This window comes from Pipra filicauda, unplaced genomic scaffold (assembly GCF_003945595.2).
Source record: "Pipra filicauda isolate LSUMZ 115617 unplaced genomic scaffold, ASM394559v2 scaffold36_size6622888_pilon, whole genome shotgun sequence".
Lineage (NCBI taxonomy): Eukaryota > Metazoa > Chordata > Aves > Passeriformes > Pipridae > Pipra > Pipra filicauda.
Genome location: NW_024104498.1, coordinates 6,337,642 through 6,362,684, shown reverse-complemented (window position 1 = coordinate 6,362,684; position 25,043 = coordinate 6,337,642). Strand labels below are relative to the sequence as shown.

Here is a 25,043-nt window from a genome sequence, read left to right as displayed (position 1 = left end):
CTACCAGTAAATGCCAGGTAAAAGTAGCAGATTAGACCTTTTAGAAGTTCAGAGTCTAGTCCTGCTTTGGTATGTATGGCCTCAACATGTGCAGCCTGAGCTCTCAAATCAAACTACAGAGTGTCCCCAAAGTCACTGGAGATACAGCTCCTGTTTTAACAGAGGGGCATCCTTCTTCTCTTATTAACTCATTTCCTTTTAATCTGCAGAGGAGCCAAACCCTGCTTTGGGGTATATTCAGGTTTGTCTTATTTGTCGTAAATTTTTCAAGATCTGTGCTACACTGATGACTTTTTAATTACAAAAGAAATCCAGAATACTTTGTTATGCAGCAATGAGATATGTGGTTAAACCAGCCAGTTTAGTACATGTGCTTTTGCTGCTCTGCAGAAATACACAAATGCACACTTGGAAATCCTCTTGCTGATATGTCAGCATTTTGAAACTTCTCCAGTGTGAGGTTAGCAGGGTTATTTTCCTTTGTCTGGGGTTTAAAAACACTGTTCCCAACCTGGTATCTGGGTAAGATAAAATGAGTCCAATGAAGGTAGGAAGTTGACTTTTCTACCTCTAGCAGGAACACTTCTTGACTGCGTAATTCAAAATTGTTTTAAGCAACCTTCTCCTTCTCCCACGGCAGGGAAGAGCAGTAATTTCCCATTGCCAGAGGTGACACAGCCCAGAGCCAGGCATATGGGAAAAGGCCTGTGGAGAGACAATGGTGAGTATCTGCACAAAAACAGGGCTCAGAATATAGTTTCATGGGTAATGATAAAGTAATGCAAAAGCAAAGCTGATATGAAGTTTTTGCATTATTATTTGCAGTAAAAGTAGGAAAGGGATTCTGATAGGTACTTTGGTATTATTATTATTATTATTATTATTATTATTATTATTAATTATTATTATTATTATTATTATTATTATTATTATTACTACTATTTTGCTGAAATGAAGGGAAGGGACAGTAAGAAGAGGGTGCAGAAGAAAGGTAACTAAAACATGTATATTTAATGAGTTTGTTTCTTTTCCTCCTAAGGGACCAAAGATGCAGAAGGGTGCTGGTACTCTGTCAGCCCACGTGCCCTCCTCTCCCCACCAGCTTCACCCTGGTGAAGTTCCCCTTTTTAGGAACGCAGGGAGGGCAGCACCCCCTGCAGGGATGAGAGCTTGTGATCCTGGGCAGGAGCCACTTTAACCAAGAAACAGTGACTTCCAGCTGCAATTCACCTGGGCAGGTGCCCATCTGTGCATGGCAGGAAGCCTGTGGGTGCTGCTCCTTCCTTGGCCCAGAACTCGAGTGCGAGGAACCAGAGAAAACATAGTGCCCTGTTTGTTTACTCTCCACCCTGCTAAAATGCATGTGGTTTCACTTCTTTCCTTTGTAATAAACTGTGCCCACCACAGCGTACATTGTTTTAAATAACATTTTAAAATATTTTCCGGTAAATTAAAGTGATGACATGTTTGTGGGGTTCATTGTTAATTTCATTTCCTTTGGCTCAGCCAGCCAGATAAAATGCAATGTTATTAATCTTTGTTTAAAAGAAGATCCTTTGCCGAACAGTAATAAATGATCTTGATAGATTTGTCAGGAAAATGAATGATAATCATTTGCAGATAGACACGAGCCTAGTATGGAAGATTAATAAGAAAATATGTATTGGCGTCATTAATAACATCTGCTGCCAATGGACTCGTATATTGGTTGCAGCCCTGAGATCAGTGTGTTCTTGTTAGGCTGCTGCAATCCATCCCGTGCTGTGAGGAGCTGCTCGGTGCTCCTGGGGCGATGACAGCCTGCTCCCCAGGAAAGCCTCCCAGGATCCCGACGCCGACACCGCATCCGCCGTCGGATGAGCCCGTCATCGCCAAAGCCCCGGCTCTGAAAGAGGAATAACACGAGAAAGAAACTCACCCCACCCTCAATATTCAACCAGGAGGAAAAATGTTTTTTTTTTCTTTTATAGATCTTTTTTATTTGGTTTTAAATTTTTTTTTTCTTCTAATTACGTTGCTTTCCTTGAAAATACAAGGAAAGGTCAGGACGTTTTTGAGACAGCTTTGGTTTATTTCAATGAAACATTTCAGACTCCCCCTCCCCAATAATTCTTTTTCCTTTTGTTTCACTTCAGTGGTTCAAAGCAGAGCAGTAAGTCAAATAAATTTACCAATGAAATGTGTTCCTCCTGTGGGGTGCACAGCTGGCTGCATCTGGCAGTGCGGATGTCTCCATTCCTTCTCAGAGCCAAGCTCAGAGATGCAGTCACAGCTCTCAGGCAACATTACTTTAACTGACATAGACATCAGCATTTTAAAGGAAACTTCATCTTCCAGGGCCCAGGAGGGTGAGATGGGGAGGGGAAGAAATCAACATCATATAACCAAAGATCAAAAATGTTTGTGCCATTAAAAAAAACCCAAACAACCAAACCCAAAAACTTAGTCAAATTCAGTTCTATTCTCTGCAAAACTGAATTTTTCTTGGGGGGAAAAAAATAATCTCAAGTGTTTAAAAAAAAATGCCCCAGTTTTGCTCATCCTGTCCTGCATTGCTTTCCCCATGGCTTTAGCAGATGTGTGGCCAAAAAAAGCCAATAAGACCATGGAGCCAAGTGCTACTGAGGGTGTCTGAGGGCTCTAGGCAAGGAGGTGAGAGCCCTGATATTTCTAAATGCACTAAAAACATACCTGTTATTATTAGACATTTACCAGCTCTTAATCACAGCTGGTAACTTGATATCCTCTAAATGTTTTGAGGTACCCTCTGATCCGGGCACTACCTGCTTGAAACCGAAGAGTGGAAAGGCAGAACAAATTCTGTGTTGTATTCCTCTTCCCCAGGGATGGGTGGGCAACCGATGGGGCTGAGGTCTCCCTTGTTCAAGGGATATCTACTTTTTCCTCTTAGAATAAGCAAGTGCTTATACTGACCTGCATAAAGCCAGCACAGACCTCATCCTGCATGGCCAATTCAGTCTCCATCCAAACTGAGGAGAAGCAGTGGAACCATGACCTGGGCTTCCTGAGCCAGGTGGAAACAGAGCCTTGTTTCTTCTCTCCTTGATGAATCATGACTCATTTTCTCTTCCCTGCACAGCCCATGCCTGGTGACCTGGACATGTCCCTCGGATGCTGGAGTGCAGGATCACATGCCTGTGGGCATTTTTAGCCTTCTCCAGGTGAGCATCCTAACCACCAGGCACAGATATTAACAGGGGTTATTGCTGTCTATGGTTTAAAAAATTATGGCTGTGCCACATGACATGGTGGCACCAGGATGGGTCAGAGAAGCCCGAACTTGCTCAAGAAAGCGAGGCCCTGGATCAGGCCCCAAGGAAGGATATTTCTTTTCCCTGAGACAGCCGGGTCACCTTGGTCCCAGGGAGCCCTTCGTGTGTCAGTGCAGGACAGATCACCACAATAACCCAAAGTCAGGATTGGCTTGGTTACTAAGGCACCTTTATTGCTGGTAATGCTGTCAAGGGGCAGCATCAGCCTGATGAGCAAATAGGCTGGGGCTGTTGTGAGACCCACTGTCACACAGCAGAGTGGGCAGGATGGGGGGCTCGGGAAGCAGGAAGAAGCTCCCTGTTCCCACTGCTGATGCCAGCAAGGCAGGAGGGGTGGGGTGGAAGGGGTCCAACACACATCCTGGGGTTGCTGGGGAGCCAAGGTTGTCACTGCTGAGCTAATTCAGTGGTCCCCTACTGACCCTATTCGAATTTTAGCCATATAAAAAAGCTGCAGTGTGTTTAAGTCTCATTCTGCACACCAGTGTAAACCAGAAGTCCTTCCCCCAAATGCATCGGTGCAAAGTCAGCCCTGAGAGAGAACCCAGCCATAGCTGGGCTTTCCAAAGCCTTTGCTCCTTGCTGGGCTCGGCTTTGCACCTTTAAACTGGACCCCAGACCTCCAGACTTGGCCCACATCCCAGACATGACCAGTGTTGAGTCTTGGTCTCACCCTATGGGGAAACTGAGCCCCACAGTCATTCCCAGCAAGCAGTGCCTCCAGGGAAGGGCTGTGCCACAGAATGCCAGTGGGTCCCTCCTGGGACCATCACCAGGGGCTCTGTCACCTGATGCTTCCAGCTTAGACAGGAAGGTGGGAGAAACCAAAGCCACCCCTTTCCTGACCCCACCTCAGCTGAAATATGCCCACAGGAAGACATTAATGGCCAGCAGGAGAACAGCATTGGCATTGCAAACAGTCTTCCACAGGGGCTTTTCCTCAATGCTGGTGAGTCTCTGCTCCAGGGCAGCTCTCTCCTCCTGGGACAGGGTGGGCGTGGGGCTGGTGGAAAGACCACAGAACCACAAATACACCATTTTCCAGTAGGGAGGCTTGGCTGCTGCGAGAGACAGACCAAAAAATGGGTGTTAGAACCTACTGGGACTTTCCCTCCCTCTTCCCACTAGTTTGGAGGTGCATTAGCCAATCTGCAGTGGGGTTTGAGAGGCACCTGGGGTAGGAGATGCAATATCAGGATGGGAAAGGGAAAGAGAAAGGGAAACTTATCCCTCAACCATGTACAGCACAGCCTGATTACAGTCAGTTGATTGCAACACCAATCGCTCATTAGTTAATTAAGAGACCTTTTCCCCCTCCTCCCCAACCCGGCTTCCATCCACTTTCAAAAATTCCTGACAGCATGATGGTCCATTTAGAGATATCCTGGCTTGTTTATTACACATGACATGCCAGGTGAAGTGTGAGTTTTAATTGTCAGCCCGGTGCAGTGTGTATTTCAGTGGCTGTTCTTTCCAAATATAACCTTTTTTTGAAATGCAGGATGTCATAGGGCCTTGAAAAAAAGGTGTTACTCTGAAAAAAAACTCATTAAACTGTCAACTGCTGTGTTTCGCATTTCCTTCCCCATCATTACTAATTACCAAAGTACCAAGACACTTGTTTATAAAAATCTGAGCTAGTTAAGTGAAATAGGAATTGATAAGAACTAATAAATAATGCTGAATTACTGCAGTCAACCCAAAACTTATTCTACTGGTCAAAAAAAAAAATTAAGAGATTTCTTTAGTTGTACACTTCTGTTTGGCTTGACTGTAATTGGTACCAGTGTCCTTTGGACTGACCAGCGAAAGGAAGGAGTGAAGAAATCTTGTGTATGTGCCTTTATTCTGAGGTTTCTGCTCTGTAACCTTTGAAGGTTAAGCTGAAAACCAGAAAGCTGCAATTTTAAATAGATTTGCAGAATAAAGCTCTGTCCACTCTGAAAAGAACTTGCCTATGTAGCATCTCCTGCTACTGTTCTATCTCCCGACGACTCCTTAAGTTCATTTGACCCTTTGCTTTCTTTTTTATTAGATACCCTTGGCAGGACACACAGCTATCTAAGCTCTGAGTTTTAACCATGCCTCATATCCTAAAGGAAGATGAAAGATACTGCTGGCATTATGTAAAAGAGAGAACTGAGGCTTGTAAACATCCACGAAGTGCACAGGTCTGCTCCCTGGGTCTCACGGTCCCTTCAGATCGTGATGTTATTTTGACACAGCTTGTGGCAGCATCACTGGGTGAGTTTGGTCCCAGCAATGACGAGGACAGGAAGGGATGCCACTTTCACATGCTGAAAGTTGCAATTACAGAGCCTGCCATGACTTTCATAGTGCTACTGGTAGCTGCTTGCTTTGGCTAAGGCTGCAGTAGTGCTGTGGAGCTCAGGGGCATCTTGGTGAAGCACACAAATTGATGCAGTGTCATGGCACAAAGCCCCAGTGTCAGTGGGGTGAGGGGCAGTGTCCCTGCAGCACAGACTTCCACCCTCCCAAGGGATGTTCCCAAGTGCCCATTAAACTCATCTAAGGAGTCCAGCAAACAGCTGAGTGTCCAGGCCTGGAGTGCTAAAATCAGCCTGTGACTTGGGCAGAACTGGATCAGGGTAGTTTGCATTTGTTCTAGGGAGGAGGAGGGAAAGCACTTTACTGAGTGGTGGGTTTTCTTTTTTTTTTTTTTTTTTTTGGTAGCTCTTCTGAACCATTTAGAGAATTGTAACATGAAGTGATGTTGTGAGGACCAAGAACCATAACTGCTGCACCTGTAAATACAGGCCCAGACTCCAGTAAATGCAACAGGTGGCCTCTCATGAGCTTTAGGGACTTGCATGAGGCCCTGGCTGTGCCCTCGCATGCACATGAGCATGTCTGTTCACAAACAATCACCCTACCTGTCTCCTCCTTGTCGCCTGACTCTGCACTTTTGACCAAGTCGTTCTCTCCATTGGCTGAATTGATCTGTGCTGCCTCACTCTTGCAGTTTTTCAGGTCAATGGCAGGTGCTTTTCTGTGTCTGGTCCACCAAGTCAGGCATGAGAGCTGCAAAGTGGGACAGAGAACAAACAGGTTATTGCCTGTCAGTCCCAAAGCATCATGACAGTCACCTCCCTCTTTGGGGAGCACAGGTCCAAGACAGTGCTGAGAGAACTATTTGGGGTGATCTCCCACTGTCCCTCACCTCCCTTCTGCACAGGTGGTACCTTCCAAACAGAATGAAAAAGCTGAGGAAAAGTGTGAATTAATCTAGTTTCTTTCCTTCTATTTTTTTTAAATAACCTGTTCCATCCCTGCCTCTATCAGGAGTAACCTTTTAGTAGACATTGAAGAAGCAGCTTCCTCTTTATTAGGCTCACATGATTGACATGAAATAATGATGATCTGCAGCATCCTGAATGGCAGCCCTCCAGTGGGGAGGGGTAATAAAATCAGTGAAATAACAATTAAAAAAATAAACCAAGATATCTCTCTGGTAACATTCACAGACAGCAGTTGTACCATTAGAAGATTTTGTTTTCAATTCTAGACTTCTAGAATTGGGCCAATACAAGATATTACCTCTCTCTGAAGTCCTTCAGTGAAAGAACCATCCAAAGCCACAGAGGACGATCAGCCCTGGCCAGGCTGCTGTGGCTGCAACCTCCTCTGCTTTACAAATGCAAAAAGGTCTGAAACTCTCATCCCAGAGCAAGTCTGAAAGTCTACTTCTCCTCCCCAGGAGTGCACACAGGGAGTGCACAGGAGGTATCAACTTTGCAAACCTCTCAGTGGTCCTCTGGCAGCTGTGGGGTGGAGTTACCCACCCCAGGGGCTCAGGGCTTTGGATTTAAGCCAGGCCTGTGGCTGCTTTGGCTGACCACAGCACACCAAGGAGGCTGAGGGCATCAGCGCTTCCCAACCCCTGCCTGCTCTAGCCAGGCCAGGCCAGGCAGCAAGGACCACGCTCATCAATCCCTCTCAAACACAACTGCCCACTGGCCTGTCCTCCTGTTCCACCCACAGCTGCCTGGCAGAGGGGTGCAGGATGGCACTGGGGCAGTGGTGACAACAGGTCAGGCAAAGTCACACGTGTGCCTGAGCAGCAGCTGCCTCCCTGCCCTGCCCACATGGAAATGAACGTCTCAAATGGGTCACTTCCAAAGCAGCGTGAGTTTAATCTTTGAATTTTACACACACAGATCTAGGCAGGAGTTTCCAGCTGACACAAAATGTTGCATAATTTCCAGAAGATTTATAGCTTTATTTAAATCATTTTCAACCAAGATGAGCACTGGGCAGGGCTAATCTTTCTTGTCATGATGTGCTAAATTGCTTTGATTTGATGATCCTCATCTTTCTCAGGGATTTTTTTTTTTTTAATCACTTAGGAAATGTCACTGGAACATAGCAAAGTTTCAGGGTACTAAAAGATTTCCAAAACTTTTTCTTTTCTCTTCTCTTCCCTCACATCACTGAATCACTCTCCCTTTACACTACAGCAAAATCTGGCAGGGCTGGGGTGTACCTGGGGCTCAGACTCCACCAGAGGGAAGCAATTCCCAATGGAAAGCAGTATAGGCACACAGGTAACCTCATGACATATCATCCCACTGACCCACCCAGGGGCTGGTGCATCGATTATGGCCAAACAAAGCAAACCACCACCTTAGAGAGCTCCCTGGTGAAGCACCTCACCAACACTCCAGCTTTAAGCTCTCCTGTGGTGGGTTTTGGCTGACTGTATTCCTCGAGATCCCTCTTTCTCCTCTTTGCCACTGCTAGAAGGACACATGAAGGGCAGAGCAGCAGCTCTGTGTGGCCATGGAGGCCTCCACAGGGCTGGCTATGCTTCCCTGGCACTGACTTCCAAAGGGATGGGATGGGGGAGGCAGATGATGGTGTTTTGCGTGCCTGAAGAAAGCAAGCAAAAGCATAAGAAGAATTGCTGAGAGGGGAGCTGTGTCAGCATAACTGGCTTGGACCTTGGAAATGCTGCCTGAGGCCACCGTGCCCAAGGGCAGGGGAGTGGGAAGGAGCAGCTTGGTGGGTCCCGGGGAGCCCTGTGGCTCTGCTCCCAACTGCAAAGCCTTGCGTGGACACTCCCTGGGAAGCCCTGTGTCCCCCCTCCTTAATTTGCTCCTCTGTGAGTGTCTGGTTCCCACAGGAGCTGAGCGAGTTTGGCTCTCAGTGGCACTAAATGATGCTGTAGGAACTTCAGCTGTAGCACCTCAGAGTGCACAGGGTGAGGTCAGGCCAGCCAAAGGGGGCTTGGTGCTCCTCCTCGGCTACACACCAAAAGGAGCTACTGAAGCCAGACCTCAAGACACGGGGAAAAAATTCAACCCCAGAGTACATCAGGTGGAATTGCCAATCCATCAGCCTGTCTGGGTGAGCCCTGACACCTGAGGGGTTGACCTGCTGGTCTAGCATTTGTGCTTTGTGGGCTGTTCCTCTCCCTTTTCACCCTCACAGTCTCCTTGGATAAAGGAGTTTGCAAGAACTCAGCAAAGTTTTTCTTTTGTTGTTCGTAAACTAGAATAAATCCTTCTGTTCCAAAATGCCATCTGGCACCTGACAGTTGTGTTTCAGCTTCACAGTCTCAAATTTAATTGTAAGCTCTTTTGCAGGGTTTTCAAGGACAGCGTGACACGATATGGACTACCTACAATGAAGACATATGAACTCTGGAGCATACCAAACAAATTCCTTGCATACTTGTTTTCCAGCACAGCATCAATCACCACAGGGATGGGAGAACGTCCAAAACAGCAGGAGAAAATGCTACAGCTTGCAGTTCTCAGATTGTAATTCATTTAAAGCCAGGAACATTAGCTGTACCACTAAAACATCAGATACAAATCTCTTTTCTCCTTTTGCCCATTTACTATCTCAAAAGCATCGAGACTCAATATTTAAAGTTGTCCAGCGTAGATCCTCAGCCGGTGTAAAGCGACATAACTGTGCTCAACAGCTGTTCCTGTTCTTTGAAGGCAATGGAGCTATGCTGATTTACATCTGCTGAGGTATGATCTATCACTGTATTTCCTTGGCTTTGTCTTTTTGGCTTGTTTTTCTTTTCTTTTTGCTTGACAAAACAAATGACACAATTCCTAGCTCTTATACCGTGTCTTTCATCATTCCATCTCAAAGCACTGCGGTTAAGAACTAGCAGGACTAGCCCTGTGCGATCCTTATGGGAGAAATATCCGAGGCTCACAAAGGGAACTGACTAACACAGGGGACTGGGAAGCACTGGCACTTCAGATATCCTCACTCAGGACACCCACTACCAGCCTATCAGGGGGACATACAGGCTCTTCCCCACAGGATTGCCCACTTCCCTGCCACTTGAGGTAAATAATGGCCAAATACAAAGGCCTGTGTCAGTTTCTATCCAGAGAGTTGGAGCCTGACACGTCCACCCTGATTTCTACCTCCTACCTTTCCTTCTGTCTTTCAGCCACCTCAGCACAGCCACAGACTCACTGGAGATGAGGAGACAAGCCCTGCTTGCAGGGCACCATGAGAAACCACCCCACCAAGAGTGATGGTCCAAACCTACACCTGCACTCATCTCTGGGGTGAGTCTGACTGAGAAAAATAAAAAAAGCTGGTCTTAGTGCTGGCCACTCAGATTCCTGCCAGACAGGCAGCAACACTGTCTCCTACCTCAGCTTAAACCCCACACCTTCACTTTGACTGTTCTCTTTAGCAAGCTCTCCTCTCTCTCTCCCTGGCTCTCCAGATGTGCCTGGGGGGCCAGCCACCGCCCCTCTCATCCTTTGTTCCTCTGGGATAACTACATATAGCCGTTTCAGACAAAATTCTGTCCTCCCTGACCTTTTTGGCTCTTTGAAGGATATTTCAAATAAGGTGCCTCATATCCAGCACCTATAAACTCACACATTTCAGTAGAAATACCACTGAAAACATTCTCCGAGGAATCTCTTACGATCATAACCTCTCTTTCCCTAATTCTATTACAGTAGGCCTTCATCCTGAACTGCCCCTCCTGAAAGATGCTGTACATGTTTTCATACCTCTGAGGTCACAGCAAAAATCCTGTAGGTGCTGTGGCCAGTTTCTTCATTTCCCGGACTGTCAGTGTGATGCTCCCTATTCGCCAGTGCTGTGTTAATGCATCTTATCTTGCTGTTGCTGTGGGCAGGGAGCACTGCACATGTTTAGTTATCACAGGTCAGATGATGAGTGGGAACTCATTAAACCACAGTAATTAATTGCTGGCAACCATCTGGCCACCCCTGAGCAGTAGTGAACAACGTAAGCGGCAGAACTAATGCTGCCTCCTTGCCAGTATTTCTCTCTCCCATGTGGATCCTCTGATAGCTAATAAAAGCTGAGAGTTTATCTCCAAGCAGACACAAAGACTCTCTCTCTCCCCTCATCTCCTCTATCTGAGCACCTGCTTTCATGTAATCTTTAGGAGAGGGGTGTCTTTGACACCACTAACATTCCCATCAAACATTGATGGAACTGGTTAATGCTTTACAGGTTATGAGGAAGCAACAGATAGAAAATGCATGCAGTTAGACAGGAAAAAATAGGTCTTTTAAATCGATCCAGTAACCTTTGCTTAGAGGTGGATGGCAGTTTTGTTATATTGGCAGCTGCTTTAAAACTTGGGACTGGGAAGAGTTGCTTTAAGGTCTTATTATATAAAACCTCCCAACTCTGCACCATTTTAATGTGCTAAGTAAAAGAAAGTTATGCTTCACTCAAAGTTATTAAATTTAATTGAGATCACATTGGGACAAAATGTTATTTTCCTAAATGCCCATGTTGCAAAAGATATTAATCTTGTTTGCCTGCAAGATTGATGCTGGCTCTGCTGAAACAGGCTAGATGCTACAATTAGATATATTTAATTCCTCCTCAGCAGTGCTCTGTAATATAATTTCATCTCCTTCCCTTTCTTCTTTTCTTTCTATTCCAGTTATGATGGGCTGTGGTGTCTGCCCAGCTCCAGGCACAGCATGGGAACTCACACTCAATTTGAAGCACTCAGTGCCCCAGAAGCATTAACACTATGCGACCTGGGGAATAGAAAGCTGAGGAGCAAGGGCTTCTTGGCAGCATATGCATTACACACCATTTCTTAACCATGGGAGGAAAAGAAAAGGGCAGATTTCAGAGATTTTTGGTAACCAAAGGGGGGCTCTGAGAAAAGGGTGTCACTGCAAGTCACTTACCTTTTCTTCAGGGATCGGTGGGGTGCAGACACTAATAAGGACGATGACAATCGCAGAGAGGACACAGAGGATGAGGGCAAAGTAGAGGTAGTGCAAGTCCTTTAGCACAGCTGGTCTTCTGTCCTCCTCACCACAGGACGGTGTGCTATAAATAAACTCGATGATCATCCGAACCAGACCAACAGCCAGCCCAACCATGAGGCCCCAGAAAGCACCCTGAGAAAAGCAAGCACAAAGAAAAAGTCACTGCATGTTACCTTTGGTTGTAGTTTTCCCTCTCCTCTCCCAAGACTTTTCATGCCTGGTGGAAATCCACGCTGACATGCAACAAAGGGGGATTTTTTTCAGTTAAAAATCCTCATTTTCTCTCTCTGTGCTTGAATGTGGGACAGATAGAGCACGAACAGTGCAAGAATCTCCTCCTATTTCTCTAAATAGACTTTAGCACATCATCCCTAAATTGCAGAACAACTTCTCTTTCGTGCTTTCAAACGAGACTGCCAAGAAGTGCCACTTGCAGTGACTTCTTGGAAGCAAACACACACACTAGAGACTGGGCTAAGATTCACTAACACACGCCAGGGAAAGGCTGTCTCATTGTCACACTTTAGCAGGACTGGCTCTGAGTTTAAAGAGTCTCAAAGGCTAAGTGCTGAGGGGAGAGATATTTACTTATTTTATCAAATTAAATACACATATCAATTGGTTGTTGACATTTCACTTACAGGCTCATTAATCCTCTTGCAGAAGATTGCCAGGATGAAGAGAGCTGTGATGGGTGGGGCCAGATAGCTGGTTATGGACTGAATGTAGTCAAAGAGCTTTCCACTGTTGGCTGATTGAATGATTGGGATCCAGAGAATACTGATGACCACAAGAATGACGATAAACACTCTGAAAGGTGATGATAAAACTCTGTTAGCTCTGCAGGTGGTGGAGTCCACCTGAAAATGAAGTTTTGCAGCAAAACACACTCCCAGTTACTCTCAGGATTTCCTTAGAAAAAATCCAAAGGTCACTCTCAGGAACCTTTCCTTGTGTACACAGGAAAAGAGAAAATTGTTCTCTTCTAGGAAGTAATTCAACTCATTCCCAAAGGTAACTTGACAGTCTTGAGAGTGAGCTGTGCTAAGACTTGCCAGTCAACATGCAGGAGAGATCCACAACAGCAGTGGACCCACAACCAGCCCTTCAGCCTGGTATGTCCTAGAGAGAGAAATGATCTTCAGTGACCTTGCTCTTGGATGAGACAGAAAGAAGGAGCTGGAAGCTTGTGGAAACAATCTTTCTGCCACCTTTCCAAGCAGGTAATATGCTCAGTCTCTGCTTATTAAAATTGGTTTGGGGTCTCAGGTGAATATTATAACCCTCCCTCACCTTTGCACTGTATGTTACAGAGGTTTATTCATATTGCTGAACAAGAGAGAGAGCTGGGAGAATCAGCTTTGCACTTTTCACTGAAAAAAAAAACCAAAACAAAACAGGAGTAATTGCAATGTATCACTCCTGTCTGATGCAAAAATAATATTCTTATATAATATTCTTAAAGACCTCTGGTGTCAATGACCCCAGAGCACCTTTGGCTTTTCTAAAAGCTACATTTGAAGCAGTATTTATAATAAGTTTAGAGAAGGCAGAGCTAATGGTCTACCCAGCTCAGTGATACACTCAGTGTTTCTCTCTGACCACGTCTATCCAAGATGAACCTGGAAAGCATAATGCTCTTTCCCAAGCTGTGTTCCTGCTCTATATTATAGGCACCAGATTTTTCTCAGTGAGTCCAGCCTGAAGAATTTAAATGCTGCAGTCAAAACAGATGATGAGAGGAACGAGACATAAATAAATGTAAGGACCTGCCCACAACCATCAGCTCCTGCTCTGAAGCCTGTCTGCGGATCCGCTGCCAGATGTCTATAACGAAGAGAGTGCTGCTGCTGTTGAAAATGGAGGTGAGGGAACTCATCAAGGCTGCCATCATCACTGCAATCATCAAACCCCGGAGCCCTGGGGGACCAAAAGAGGGAAGGAAAATCAGCATTAGATCGTGGGCCCCTGAGCACTGGTATTTTCATCCCGATGTCTGGTAACTGCAGTAAGATTTCCACATCCTTGGGATGGATAAGGGCAGTCTGGTCGCCTCGTGCAAAGCTCATGGACACCTCCCCAGGTGTGTTTCTTACCATCAGGCATGAGTTCAATCACCAGTTTGGGGTAGGCAATGTTGGAACAACCCACTGCAGCTCCACAAACCCTTTTACAGATGTCTGGGTCCACGCAGCCCACTTCATCTGTAGAAGACAGGAAAACAAGAAGAAGTCAGTGTAAACCCCACTGAGCCACAGGTTGTTTAGTTAAAGGGAACAAATCCTGATGCTTTGTATGGCTTCATAGAAAGTCAGAGGTGCAGCTGGAATGCAGCTACAATGAGGGGAGCTGAACAGTATTTTACATCCTATAATAAAGGTAAAGCTTTGAGATGACATTTTGCAATTCTGTTCAGGGCACAGATAAAACTCTCCTGGATGTTGCATAATTGTAATCCTTCATAATTTGTCATTTGTGGGAACTGGATTGTTTCCATGAACCTGTCAGCTGGGTTCCCAGGGATGTTGCAGGCCGACTAAATCCTATTCAGGAAATCTGGGAGATAAGCACTTTCCTCCAAGAGTAGTCGCCTAACCAAGGTATTCTTCTTGGGAATAGGCATGCTCTGGAGAAACCAGCAATGAGAGTGCCTTGGGAGATAACAGAGGGCTCTTTTCTATAATCCACAAGGAACTGAATGAATTTGTGTGGTAGATTGTTAAAACTCTCCAAAATACCTAATGAATGTATTTCCATAGGACCTGAAGGACAGCCCTCAGTGCTCCATGTATTTAATTTCATTTCACTGATTTCCTCAGACAGATGGATGCAAGGTCCACAGGGATGGAGCTTTATGGCCCCAATGGAAAATATGCCCCATATGGATACTCCTACTGAGTTTTACCACTGTGGGAGAACTGGAGGTGGAGGAAGGGCGTGGGAACACTAGGGTACAACAGGAATCTATATGAGCACATCTGCAGGACAGCAGTTCCTAAGATGTAAAAGTGCTGGCAGACCTGTGTGGGATTAGTGGTCCTGGCAGATACGAAGCCCTGTGGCAAGGAACATGGGAAGACTTACCTGGGTAAAGAGCTCTGCTGATCATCCCTGGCATGACAAGGAAAAACATAGGGAAGATTTTCAGATATCCTCCCAGCACCGATCCACCTTTGGCATGGGAAAGGTTCTTGGCAGAGAGAGACCTCTGGACTATCACCTGCAATCAGTGCAGAAAGGGAACAGAGAGTAAAAAGGAAGCACAACAGAGAGAGAGCAGGATCCATCCTCTCTCTGTCTCTCCTTCTCATGGATGACTTTCATCCGACAGGATCCCAGGGTGCTTCGTGTGCCAATGGCAACTTTCCCACCTCAGTTGACTGCAGCCTGCTGCCACTGCTCCAAGCTCAGTGCACAGGCTACAGGAGAGGGCAGCATGGAAATTTCCTTTACAGGAATAATTTCGCCCTTGACTGAAATGAAGCCACCTTGAGGGCTGGAGACAGCAGCTGTATGGCAGCAAGAGACACGGAATGAAGCAGACTGTAGGTGATCTGGTGGTGGGGTTTCATAATTATCCCATCCTAAAGCACAGAAGCACCGTGTCTTGAGAAACACGTACAGATTTCCTTGTTTGTAGTTTGAAAAGGAATAAGAGACATGAGACATCTGGGAATATGAATGGCTTGTCTGGAGGTCTACACAAGGTCACTGCAGAGCCAGTTCAAGACCCACATTTTTATACCCTTGTCATGCTAACTGCATGAAGACTCCCAGTACTCACCAGACCATAGTGGAATAAAGACAGGAGAAAATAACCTGTTCTCACTGCATTAAGAAGTGCACAAAATTAGCAGCTTGCTGAGAAGGCAGAAGGAGTGAGATATTCTGGTCTAGACCAGTAAAATGGTAGTAACTCCTGCACAATGACACACAGGTAATTTTTCAGCTCATAGATCCACAAACTGAGGGCTGAAAGTAACAGCATGGTGGTTCACCTGCTGAGGGAAAGACTTTCCTTACCTGGTCAGTGCACCAGCACCAAAGAGCCAGCACAGAGAGACCAAATATAAGGCCAGGCCAAGGAATGTCTCCTGTGATGGGATCCCTGAACAAATGAAAGGCATCTGCACGTGGGAGGTGACAGGTCGTGTTTGGGACTGTGATCTTTGGTATTGCTGTGCTGTATTTCTCCTGAAGTCCTTCATACCAGCCAACTTTCTCAAATCCTGAAAAGAAAATGCCAGTGATTTAAGGACTGGTACATCCTGCAAAGTTATTATCTTATCTGAGTCTCGTGATTACTTTTTTCTCTTATCTTCCTCTTATCTCCTTTCTTTTCATTCCACCCTTGCTTTTGGCAGTCAGGGTTTCTACAGAAGTCAGTTGGATTTTGCCCAGAGTCCTTGTGGTTTAAACAGTGCATCCTGGAAAAGGATCAATGCTGGAAAATCTCCATGATCCTAATCCTCACAATGTTCTCAGCATCTTGTCTTTACTCAGACACCCTCCAAGAGCAAGGTATGACATGAAAAAAGATATACCTATATTTCTGATTGCCAAGGAGGTTTAAAGCAAAGACTGATGATGGTCAGTCCCTTGTTGCTTTTTATTTTTTTATAGTGCTCAGTAACACCCACATGAATCCACAGTAACTCCCAAAGTCAAGAGTGAAAGTCAGCAGGATTACTCTGAACTGACATGAGCTTAATGAGAGCTGAATTTGACTCTGAGAATGTGATGTTTCAAAGCTCTTTGGCAACTCCAGCGAGGTGAAGTTATCCAGAACCTCACCTCCATACAGTTAGTGCAAAGGATGAAGCAAGTCTGATGACTTGGAGGATAAGAGCTGTGCTGGCACCACTTCTGTGCGTGGTTAAAACTCATTTCTGCACCACACATGAAAGGGTGAGGCACCCTGCTAAGGTCTGATGGCCTTGGGACCATTAAACCCTTACCTATGAACATGAGGACCAAAGCTCCCAGCACCATGATCACGGTCTGCAGCACGTCCGTGTAAATCACAGCTGTTAAACCACCTGCCAGGAGAACCAGAGACAACAGGCAGAGTGTGTCACCACGTACAGGGAAACAGGTACCTCACCCAGAAAAAGGCTGTCCTCGGCCCCAACTCTGTGATTTCAGGACAGACCCACTTGGAGAAGCTGGCACTGAGCTGGTCCCCAGGAGCCCACAGCTGTCAGAAGCCCTCCCATAAGGAATGGCCTGAAGGGCTTTTCCACATTCATGAGAGAACTCAGAGGCATTTTAACATCCTAATAGCTAAAGGTGGTAATTTTGCAGAACAAGAAAAAAATAGCAGATACGGGCAGTGGAATCTGAGCACCTTGTGCAGTGTTAGGAAATCCTCTAGAAAACAGCAATGTTTCCCCCATTCCAGTTTCCCTTGGGCCAGGAGGGAATAGCCAGAGGTCTCCAACAGCTGGGAGTGATAGGACAGGTACTACCAGCAACCAGGGCAACCTCTCCCTCAGACCAGGCCCTGAACACTTTCCCCTACGTAGGAAATGAAAAACTTATATCTGAGGCTCCAGTTTATAACGTTTCCTTTAAAATCAGCTATTTACCAGCTATGGTGTAGACAGCAGTCACTGCTAGCAAGACCACAGTGGACAAGTAGAGGTTCCAGCCCAAAGAGATTTGGATGAACAATGCTCCGGAAAAAATGTCTGTCTGGAATAAAAAAACCCAAGGGCAGTCTGGCATTAGTGGTGCTTCGTGCGAGTGAAATCTAATAAAGCAGCTTGCAGCCCTCTGCGGCTGAAAGCGTCGACGAGGGAGGACACCACGAAGGTGAAGAGGAGGACAGAGCTGTTGGGGCTGTTGGCTGTGAACCTTGTTCCGAATAAAAGGAAAAACTTTCCTTTAGCTCAGAGCTCTCGGGATCTGAGAGCTGGGGGAGCGTGAGGGTAAAAATCAAGGTCCTATGCCAAGGGACCCAAATGTCATCAAAATAGAGATGATCTTCATGCCACAGGATCCTCATTGGGACAGACAAGCACTGGTGGAAATTGTCACTCCTTTTGCTGACTGTGAAGACATCTATGGGCAGGAGAGCCCATATATCCACAGGCATAGGATAGAAAGCAGAGATCACATTCTTCCCAGGACTACATCCTGGTGGGCTAGTGGCCAGGAGACACTCCTGCTTGAAAGACCCCTACAGAATCACTGGTGTCTTACACCATGATTTATTTATCTGAAAAGGTCAGCAGCTTGCTTTTCTGTTCATGCAGTCCATCCTACCAGAATGACTCCAAAAAAACAGGTTATACCTGCTGAGGACCTCACTAGAAATACAGAAACTCCCATTGGCTGTGTTTTGTTTGGACCTTTTGGCAGAGAGAGTGGCACCAGAAACTGGGTGAAACCTGGAATTACACAGATAACATCATTCAAAATTGCAGAAGGTGATATGGGAGATATTTGTGTTGTGAAATCAGTTTGAAGGACACCTGTAAATCTGGAGTGGAGTGAGATGCAGGTGAAGAGAAATTTTCCAAGGGAGACAGGAGGGACAGGGCAAGAATTCCATTTGCTGTGCCTGAAATTAGCACCTTAAAAGCAAGTACCCAGTGCAACCCCTGCCCTCTGCAAACCTGAGACAGGACTAGCACAGCCAGTACACCACAGGAATCACGGTGCCTTCTGGGGTTTCACTTCCCAGCAGGAAACACAAACACCTCTGTAGCCAGGCAGGATCAGTCCTCTGACAACACTGCTTATTGAGATACTCTGTTTTCTTTGCAAGCCAAGAAGACTCTGCAATGCCCTAGTTGTTAACCTATGTTTGGGCAGAAAGCACAGGGAGAAAAATCCTTCTTGTAACCAACTGCCTGCTGTCCAGCCAGCCGCTAAATGAGCTCTGCACAAACAATAGCACCCCTTAATAGAAAGCACCTGTCATGCCCATAAACTCCACCAGCCACATCCATCAGCCACGCGTGAATTGGCTGCACGGAGGAGAAACCACTGAGATGAAACAGCACTGAGGGGGGCCAGGGTCCTGCTCTGAAAAGCACTGGCAAATTCTGCTCTGCTGAAGGTCATTCTGAAAGACAGCTCTGTTTTTGCCACACGGCTGTGTGGCTGTGCACACTGTGGGCTGTGGCAGGAGAGGTCTTCCATTTACCCCCTGATGGGTAAGGAGGCTTTCAAATGCCTCTTGGCAAGACTTAACCCACGGCAGTGCTACAGTCTCAGAGAGCAAAGCTCCTGGTGGCAGTGGTGACAGCAATGGGTGACATGACCAAGAGCTGCCCATTAGAGGAGCAAATCTATCCCACCCTTCCAGCCTGGAACTCCTCTTCATGTCCCTCCCAGGACCTGAGACATGATAAGCCTGGGAGAAGGACTCTGAAACCAGCTGCAAATCTCCAGTCAGTGCTTCCCAAGGCAATCTGGCAACTAAATACTGCAGTAAGGTCTAGTGAAAACTGACTTGTACTGGCCTTGGGACAATGAGCTGGAGACAAAGGACTGACATTTTCAGTCCCTGTAATGGACTCTGAAATACCGTCCTCTCTCCTCCAAGGGCATAGGTAGTTCTTTAGTATCTGAGCATAAATTCTGCTTCTGTATCAATGGCATTTAAATGGGGAAATATCCTGTAGCTTACATTGCTTTTTGGTTACCAGCAGGGTACAATGCTACAAGCAATCCAGAAAAGATGCTGAGTTTTGCCTTAAGCCGGAACACTGTACCCTTTTCGTACAACATAAGTGATAGAAAGAGAAAGAAATAGCTATAACGTACCTAATGCTGAAAACTCAGCTACAAGAACAGCAGCAGGTTTATGATAATTTAATAGAATTTCACCTCTACAAGATGCAGCCAGCCAGATTCTCAAATGGGGTAATGCTGCCCTTCCTCTGTCTCTATTGCCTCAGGTTTGATCTGATAGAAGAGGAAAAGCAGGCAGACAGCTCGTGGTACTTACACTGTTTAGTAATTAGCTGCACATCCCTGTAAAGTTCTCACTGTGTGTTGCTGTTTAATGAGGGCTCTCTCTCTTAGGATAGGTCTCCGTGATCAATACAGAGGCAGGTGTTTACCTGAGCAGAGCAGCACAAACACACTGCTGTTGTTTCTGGGAGCTAAGCTGGTCCTTTCAAGGACATCTGAGTTCTCCATGAGCAGCCCTGAGTTCTACCAGGATGACCTACCCCCGCCCTAGACACAAGGGTTCATGTTCAATTGGATACATACGGATATCTTGGTGAATATGTAGAGAATCAGGGACAGTATGGACATGTAGATTTGTATCCTCTGCCCTCCAAATCTCTTCTGCAGGTACTCAGGCATGGTGACTACTCCTGCTGCGATGTAAACAGGCACAAAGATCCAGCCAAGAGCCAGAAGTGCCCAGGTGGCCTGTTAAAGAGACAGAACATAAAGGCACATGATTCAACACATGGGAACAGCTTTTCCCTCTGTTCTGTCAGTGGACATCCTAAGAAAGCACAAAGGTACAGTGCCATGCAATGTATTGGAGAAGCAGTCCAACTTTTTCTTCCTCCACTGGAGGAATTATTACAATTCAGTTAGAAGCTTTTGAAGTTCTTCTCCTAAGCCCTGTGTCTCTCTGTCATGGGTGGCACATCCTGTTCCATCTCCTGATCTTTCGGTCAAGGTGGTGTGTCTGTTTGCTGTGGCTCTCTGAAAGATGGTGCTGTATTTGGTGGCCTTTGAGGCCACTGATGCTGTGTCAGTGAAGAGTTAAGTGATTCAGAGCAGGATGGGAGCATCTGTTTATTGCTTGATTAGCAAGTGATGAGGCTGAGGCAGCAGACTGTCCCTGCGGAGCATAAAAATAAGCAACAGCAAGACTCTGATGGGATGTTCTCCTTGCAGGCTGACACAGATGTGCTTCTGTCACTGGTAGATAAAGGGGCAGTTCAGTTGCTCTGCCACAGGTGAAGAGTCTTTTGGAAGGTGTAAGGGCATCTCCCACTATGTATTTTTTCTCTGATTCCCAGCAAAAGCCCAAACAGGAGAACTTGAAGGTAAAAAAAAAGTCATTGGATGATCAAACCTCACCCTCTGGCTGTCTTGGGCCATTACCTTTCATCCAAGTACCTTACATTAGTCCAGATTTTATTTCAATCAGTTACTTAAGTTTTCAGAAAAGAAACTGATCCCTGTGAGCAGAGATTGTGACTGATTGAGAACAGCCATGGCTCCTGCAGTGACAGAGACTGGCTGAGGTGAAAGATGCTCATATGATCCCTCTGGCTGAGTGATGTCCCACGATAAAGGGAGAGAATAATGGCATATCTAAGGTGCCTTTCCACTCTGAAAGAAATTAATCTAAACTCATGAAGTTAGATTTGCCCTGACATACAATCTTGTCTTCATGGGCTTCTAAAGTGACTTGAATAGATTTCCTAAATTACAATATTGGTATGTCCTATGGGTACCAGACTGAACACAGTCTCTGGTTTCTTCACAAAGGACTTAAAGGTGATCTTAATGGTCCAGAAAAAAAAAAAAACAGTCCAGTGAATAGATATCCCAGGAAAGAGCTTTCGGTGGGCCCTGCCTGTGCTGTGGCAAGTACCCAGCACCATTAGCACTCTCTGCTGATGTAGACAAGAGATTCAGAGTTAAGTGAGTGATGTTTATTGTGAGGCTGGCACTAATCTCACTCCTCATCACTGCAGCTGAGAAATTTCATTAGCATTGCACACAAAGGGCCTGGTTTTCATGCTCTGTGTGGTGTCAGTGGCAATTTTCCAGGCCACTTCCACAGGGCAGAATCAGACCTGCCTTCACACCCAGATGTTCTCCCCAGAGACGCCACGTGTTGGCAGCTGACAGGTGAAGGCAGTGTTGCTGATTCTCATGGATTTACACTGAATTTAGGAGAACATGCTGCCTTTTTTTTTTTTTTAACTCCCTGTACCCAGAATCCTGTGATTATCTGAGTACCTTTCCAGCATTCGTTATCTTTTATTTTAATCTTCATAAGTGCAGACTAAAGCTTAAAATTATGGCCACGTGCTTCTGAGAAGGTTAAAGAGCTAATAATTCTAGTGGATTCCACTTAAACTAAAATAAAGATCTCACATTTTCAAGGCTCTCAGAATATCTGGAGGCTTCTCTCATGAGGCTTGAGCACTTGTTGCTGCTGATACTGTTAAGCACCTGATTTTGGAGACAAACACACAGTCCATTTGTAGACAGCGACATCTTAGTTGACAGCAAAACTGACTTACATTCCACTCAAAGGCCCCAACAGCAAGGCCCCCAGCTGCTCCAGTGCCCGCCAGGCCGATGAATAAGCCACTGCCCACATTGCTTGACATCAGGGATGCCCCAATCTGAAACACATGGCACAGGAACAAAGCCCACAGTCACCCTGAGGAACTTCAATATCAGCCCAAGCATTTTCCCCTTTTCGCAGGACTTCATCTCCTTGTAGTTAGGTAGCTGGATGCTGATGGACAGTTGAGTTTTCCTTCACCTTCTGAAAAAAAACCCTACATTTTTGTATCTTAAAGTATGTGTGCCTGCTCCCTTCCACTGCCCCCACCCCAACGCAAAGCTTAACCTCAGATTCAGGGTTCACTTTGTCAGTGGTCCTGAGACATAGGTCCCTTGTGGGGAGAACAGCAGGGTGAGGGAGCTCTGGTGTCAGCCAGAGATACCTCAGTGTCCATGAAATGGGGCGGATTTCTCCATTCCCTTGTTAGTCAGCCAGCAACGTGCCTGCTCCGACCTTGCTGACCCTTGCTCTACCTCCCTGTGTCTTGCTGACAGCCCCTTTTTAAGTCTTGCACTGAACATGGGTGGTGGTGGTTCACACTTCCACGGTGACAGGAGCGCTCCCTCGAAGCTCCTCCTAAGGGAGGAGATCCCTGAACCGTGGCATGGACGGTGTTAGAAACATGCAGGTCTTCTGTGTTCGGGGTGTGTGTGTTCGAAGCGATCCAGCTCTGCAGCAGGCTGGAAAATGCTAATGGCTCAGGTTAACTTCAGCTGCAGGCTGTGGGCGTGGCAGGCTGTCCCTACCATGGCTCACTGACACCCTAATTGGGAGAATGCCAGCTCTAAGGCTCCTTAAACAGGGCAAAGGCTATCTGACTAAATTACTATTTTTGTTGGCACAAAGCCTCACCTCCTTTCTTTATGCCAGCATCAAGTCTCTCTCAGGGTCAAATGAGTTACTAAAAGGACAAGTCAAGCCCTTTTGTCCTAAAGTTTGCTTTTAGGCACATCACCTAGGAGGAGCTTTTCTCTCCTTAGTATTGCTACATGTGAAATAAGGAATGATAGAAGTTGATCTGAGTCTCACCTTTGAGCAAGGTAAAACATTAATATGACATCAACACCCACACTGACTCCTGCTGACAGCTCTGCCTCCTTGTCTGGGAAAGCTCTTGATTAGAGAGCTGGTTGCTGCAACATGAATTAGCAACTGGTGCTCTCAAGAAATGTAACCAGTTTTCCTGATATGTAGATCAGACACAGAAATAGAGAAGATACATTGCAGAGGAGCAGCAATTTAATATCAGGGTTCACTTGAGGTTGCTTAATTCACAGTTGAAATCTGTCACTCCCATTAAAAAAAATAATAAAATACATGTAAGCCAGTCTTGAACTCAAGGTGGAGGCCACAAGGAGCTGAGCCTGCAGGAGTGCTGCAGAGGTGGAATCAGCTCTGACAAACAAAACTGGAAAGGGAACAGCATTAGAGGTTGCTTTGAACCTAAAATGGTTCCAAAGAGCCAAGAGCTGACCTGTACCCAACAGTCTCTGTGGCCACCTGTGGCTGGAGCCAAAAGCAGTGAGAATGTTTTTGGGTTTGTTTTGGGGCTTTTTTAATAGAAGGGGGGAAAAAAAGGAAGAAAAAAAAAAGAACAAAATTGAGGAAAAAAAGTTTCATTTTAGTATCTTTTAATTTTCCCCCTCCTAATTAGAGAAAACCATCAAGCTAAGTATTTTCAATTAAATGTCACTTGGCTGAGACAGTAGTATAAAGAACATTTAAGAAATGACAGATTTTAGAGAGGTGTATGTGTCTCTGATGGAGCAGACTGAAAATCTAGCCTAGTGAATTTATGGGCAATGCACAGCCAAAGTTAAAAAAAAAGAAAATAAACCAGTGTTTTGGTTGAGAAGTGCATTCCGTAACCCACGACTCACTGGAGAGATATATGGGTTATACAGAGTCTGGCATTGGCTGAGAAGAATCTTTATTCCTGTGGTGTTTTTATTCCTTTCAAACTTTAAATTATCTTTGTATGTACCTTTCACTCCCAAGAAGAGGTGCCTTCAATCCATTATTTTTTTCTTCATAGTGAAGATTTATACTTCAGTGGTTTGAAGTTTATATCCCTTACATTGTTAGTCAATAAACTCAACTTTGCTCTAAAGAGCAAGTGCTCAGAAAGTCCTGGGCTTTGGGATTATTTTTTCTTCAGTCTCTAAATGCTTTTTTACTGGATAGCACATTCCTAGATTACCTAATGCTCTCTTGACTTGGGTACAACTATCTGTGGTGGGTTGGGGCCGAAGAGTTTCAAACCCAGCTAGGCTGTCAGCACTCCCTCACTTCCATCAACAGGAACAATTTCATTGCTGTCTTTAGCAGAGAAATTGAGAGTTGGAAAAATGTGAAGATGCTGAGCTACCGTTTTAGCCTGGTAGCCCATTAGCAAAGCTGAATAGGATGATCCCTGATGGATCCTTCATTTGTCCTCTTCAACTCGAGAATACAGTCAAAACATGTGGGGGACTGGGTCTCCTCACCAGACCTGCCCTCCTTGCATCTGGAATTGCTTTCAAACCCTGAGAAACAGAGGGATGTGTTTCACTCACAGGCCACCAAGTCATGGACCGTCCAGCGAGGAAATAGCCTCCAATGGTCCCCCGGCTTGCTCGTATCGATGACTGGAAGCACAGGAAAAAGAAAAGTGTTTTCCCCCATTCACCCACCCTCGAGTCAGACCAAGCCAGGAGAATCCTTAATGCTTGGTGTCAGCATCAGCTCCAAAAGTTTCTTTGTGGATCTGTTAAATACACAAGGTTTTGCCCGCTGCTTCTGCTGCTCCTTGTCTAGGTTTCTGATAGTCCAACTTCTTTTGAAAGAAGCTGCTTGTCACCTGTTTAATAACTTCTCCTTGAATGTACCAATTGGGAAAGAAAAAGCAGTTCAGCCAGCTAGAACACTACATGTCTCTGTGACAGAGGCCTTCACCAAACAACGTGAACAAGTACTTAGCAACAATCTTTCCAAAGATTTTGAAGTCCCATTTCAGTCTTCCTCCATTCCATCCCTGGCTTTTCTTTTGCCTCCTGTCTGCTCACATCCTGATATGAGATTGCTCTGCAGCACAGGAGGTAAACATCATCCCCAGAATGACCTCCAGGGAATGATCCCTTGGTTGTCCCCATGTGAGCTGGGAGCGAGGGCTCACAGGAGGGTCACTGTCACCCCAAAACTTGCTCAATA

At 45.8% G+C, this 25,043-nt stretch overlaps 1 protein-coding gene across 1 annotated transcript; it reads right to left on the bottom strand.

Moving 5' to 3' along the window:
• Positions 1–3,510: 3,510 nt before the first annotated feature.
• On the bottom strand, positions 3,511–24,475 carry SLC5A9 (solute carrier family 5 member 9). Its single transcript, XM_027747158.2, has 13 exons — positions 24,410–24,475; positions 21,805–21,909; positions 19,796–19,960; positions 17,155–17,260; positions 16,525–16,605; positions 15,590–15,795; positions 14,651–14,786; positions 13,663–13,770; positions 13,336–13,486; positions 12,208–12,376; positions 11,483–11,698; positions 6,188–6,335; positions 3,511–4,354 (listed from the first exon to the last, which is right to left on the bottom strand). The coding sequence occupies exons 1-13, from the start codon at positions 24,422–24,424 to the stop codon at positions 4,146–4,148; spliced, it is 1,815 nt and encodes a 604-aa protein (XP_027602959.2). The 5' UTR covers positions 24,425–24,475; the 3' UTR covers positions 3,511–4,145.
• Positions 24,476–25,043: the final 568 nt, after the last annotated feature.

Bases quoted from the DNA above. Each gene is read 5' to 3' on its own strand.
- SLC5A9 (XM_027747158.2), bottom strand. The intron at 13,771-14,650 runs GTAAGTCTTCCC...TGTCTTCTACAG, and splicing joins CAGCAGAGCTCTTTACCCAG to ATGAAGTGGGCTGCGTGGAC. The intron at 6,336-11,482 runs GTAAGTGACTTG...CCCACTTTGCAG, and splicing joins CACCGATCCCTGAAGAAAAG to CTCTCATGCCTGACTTGGTG.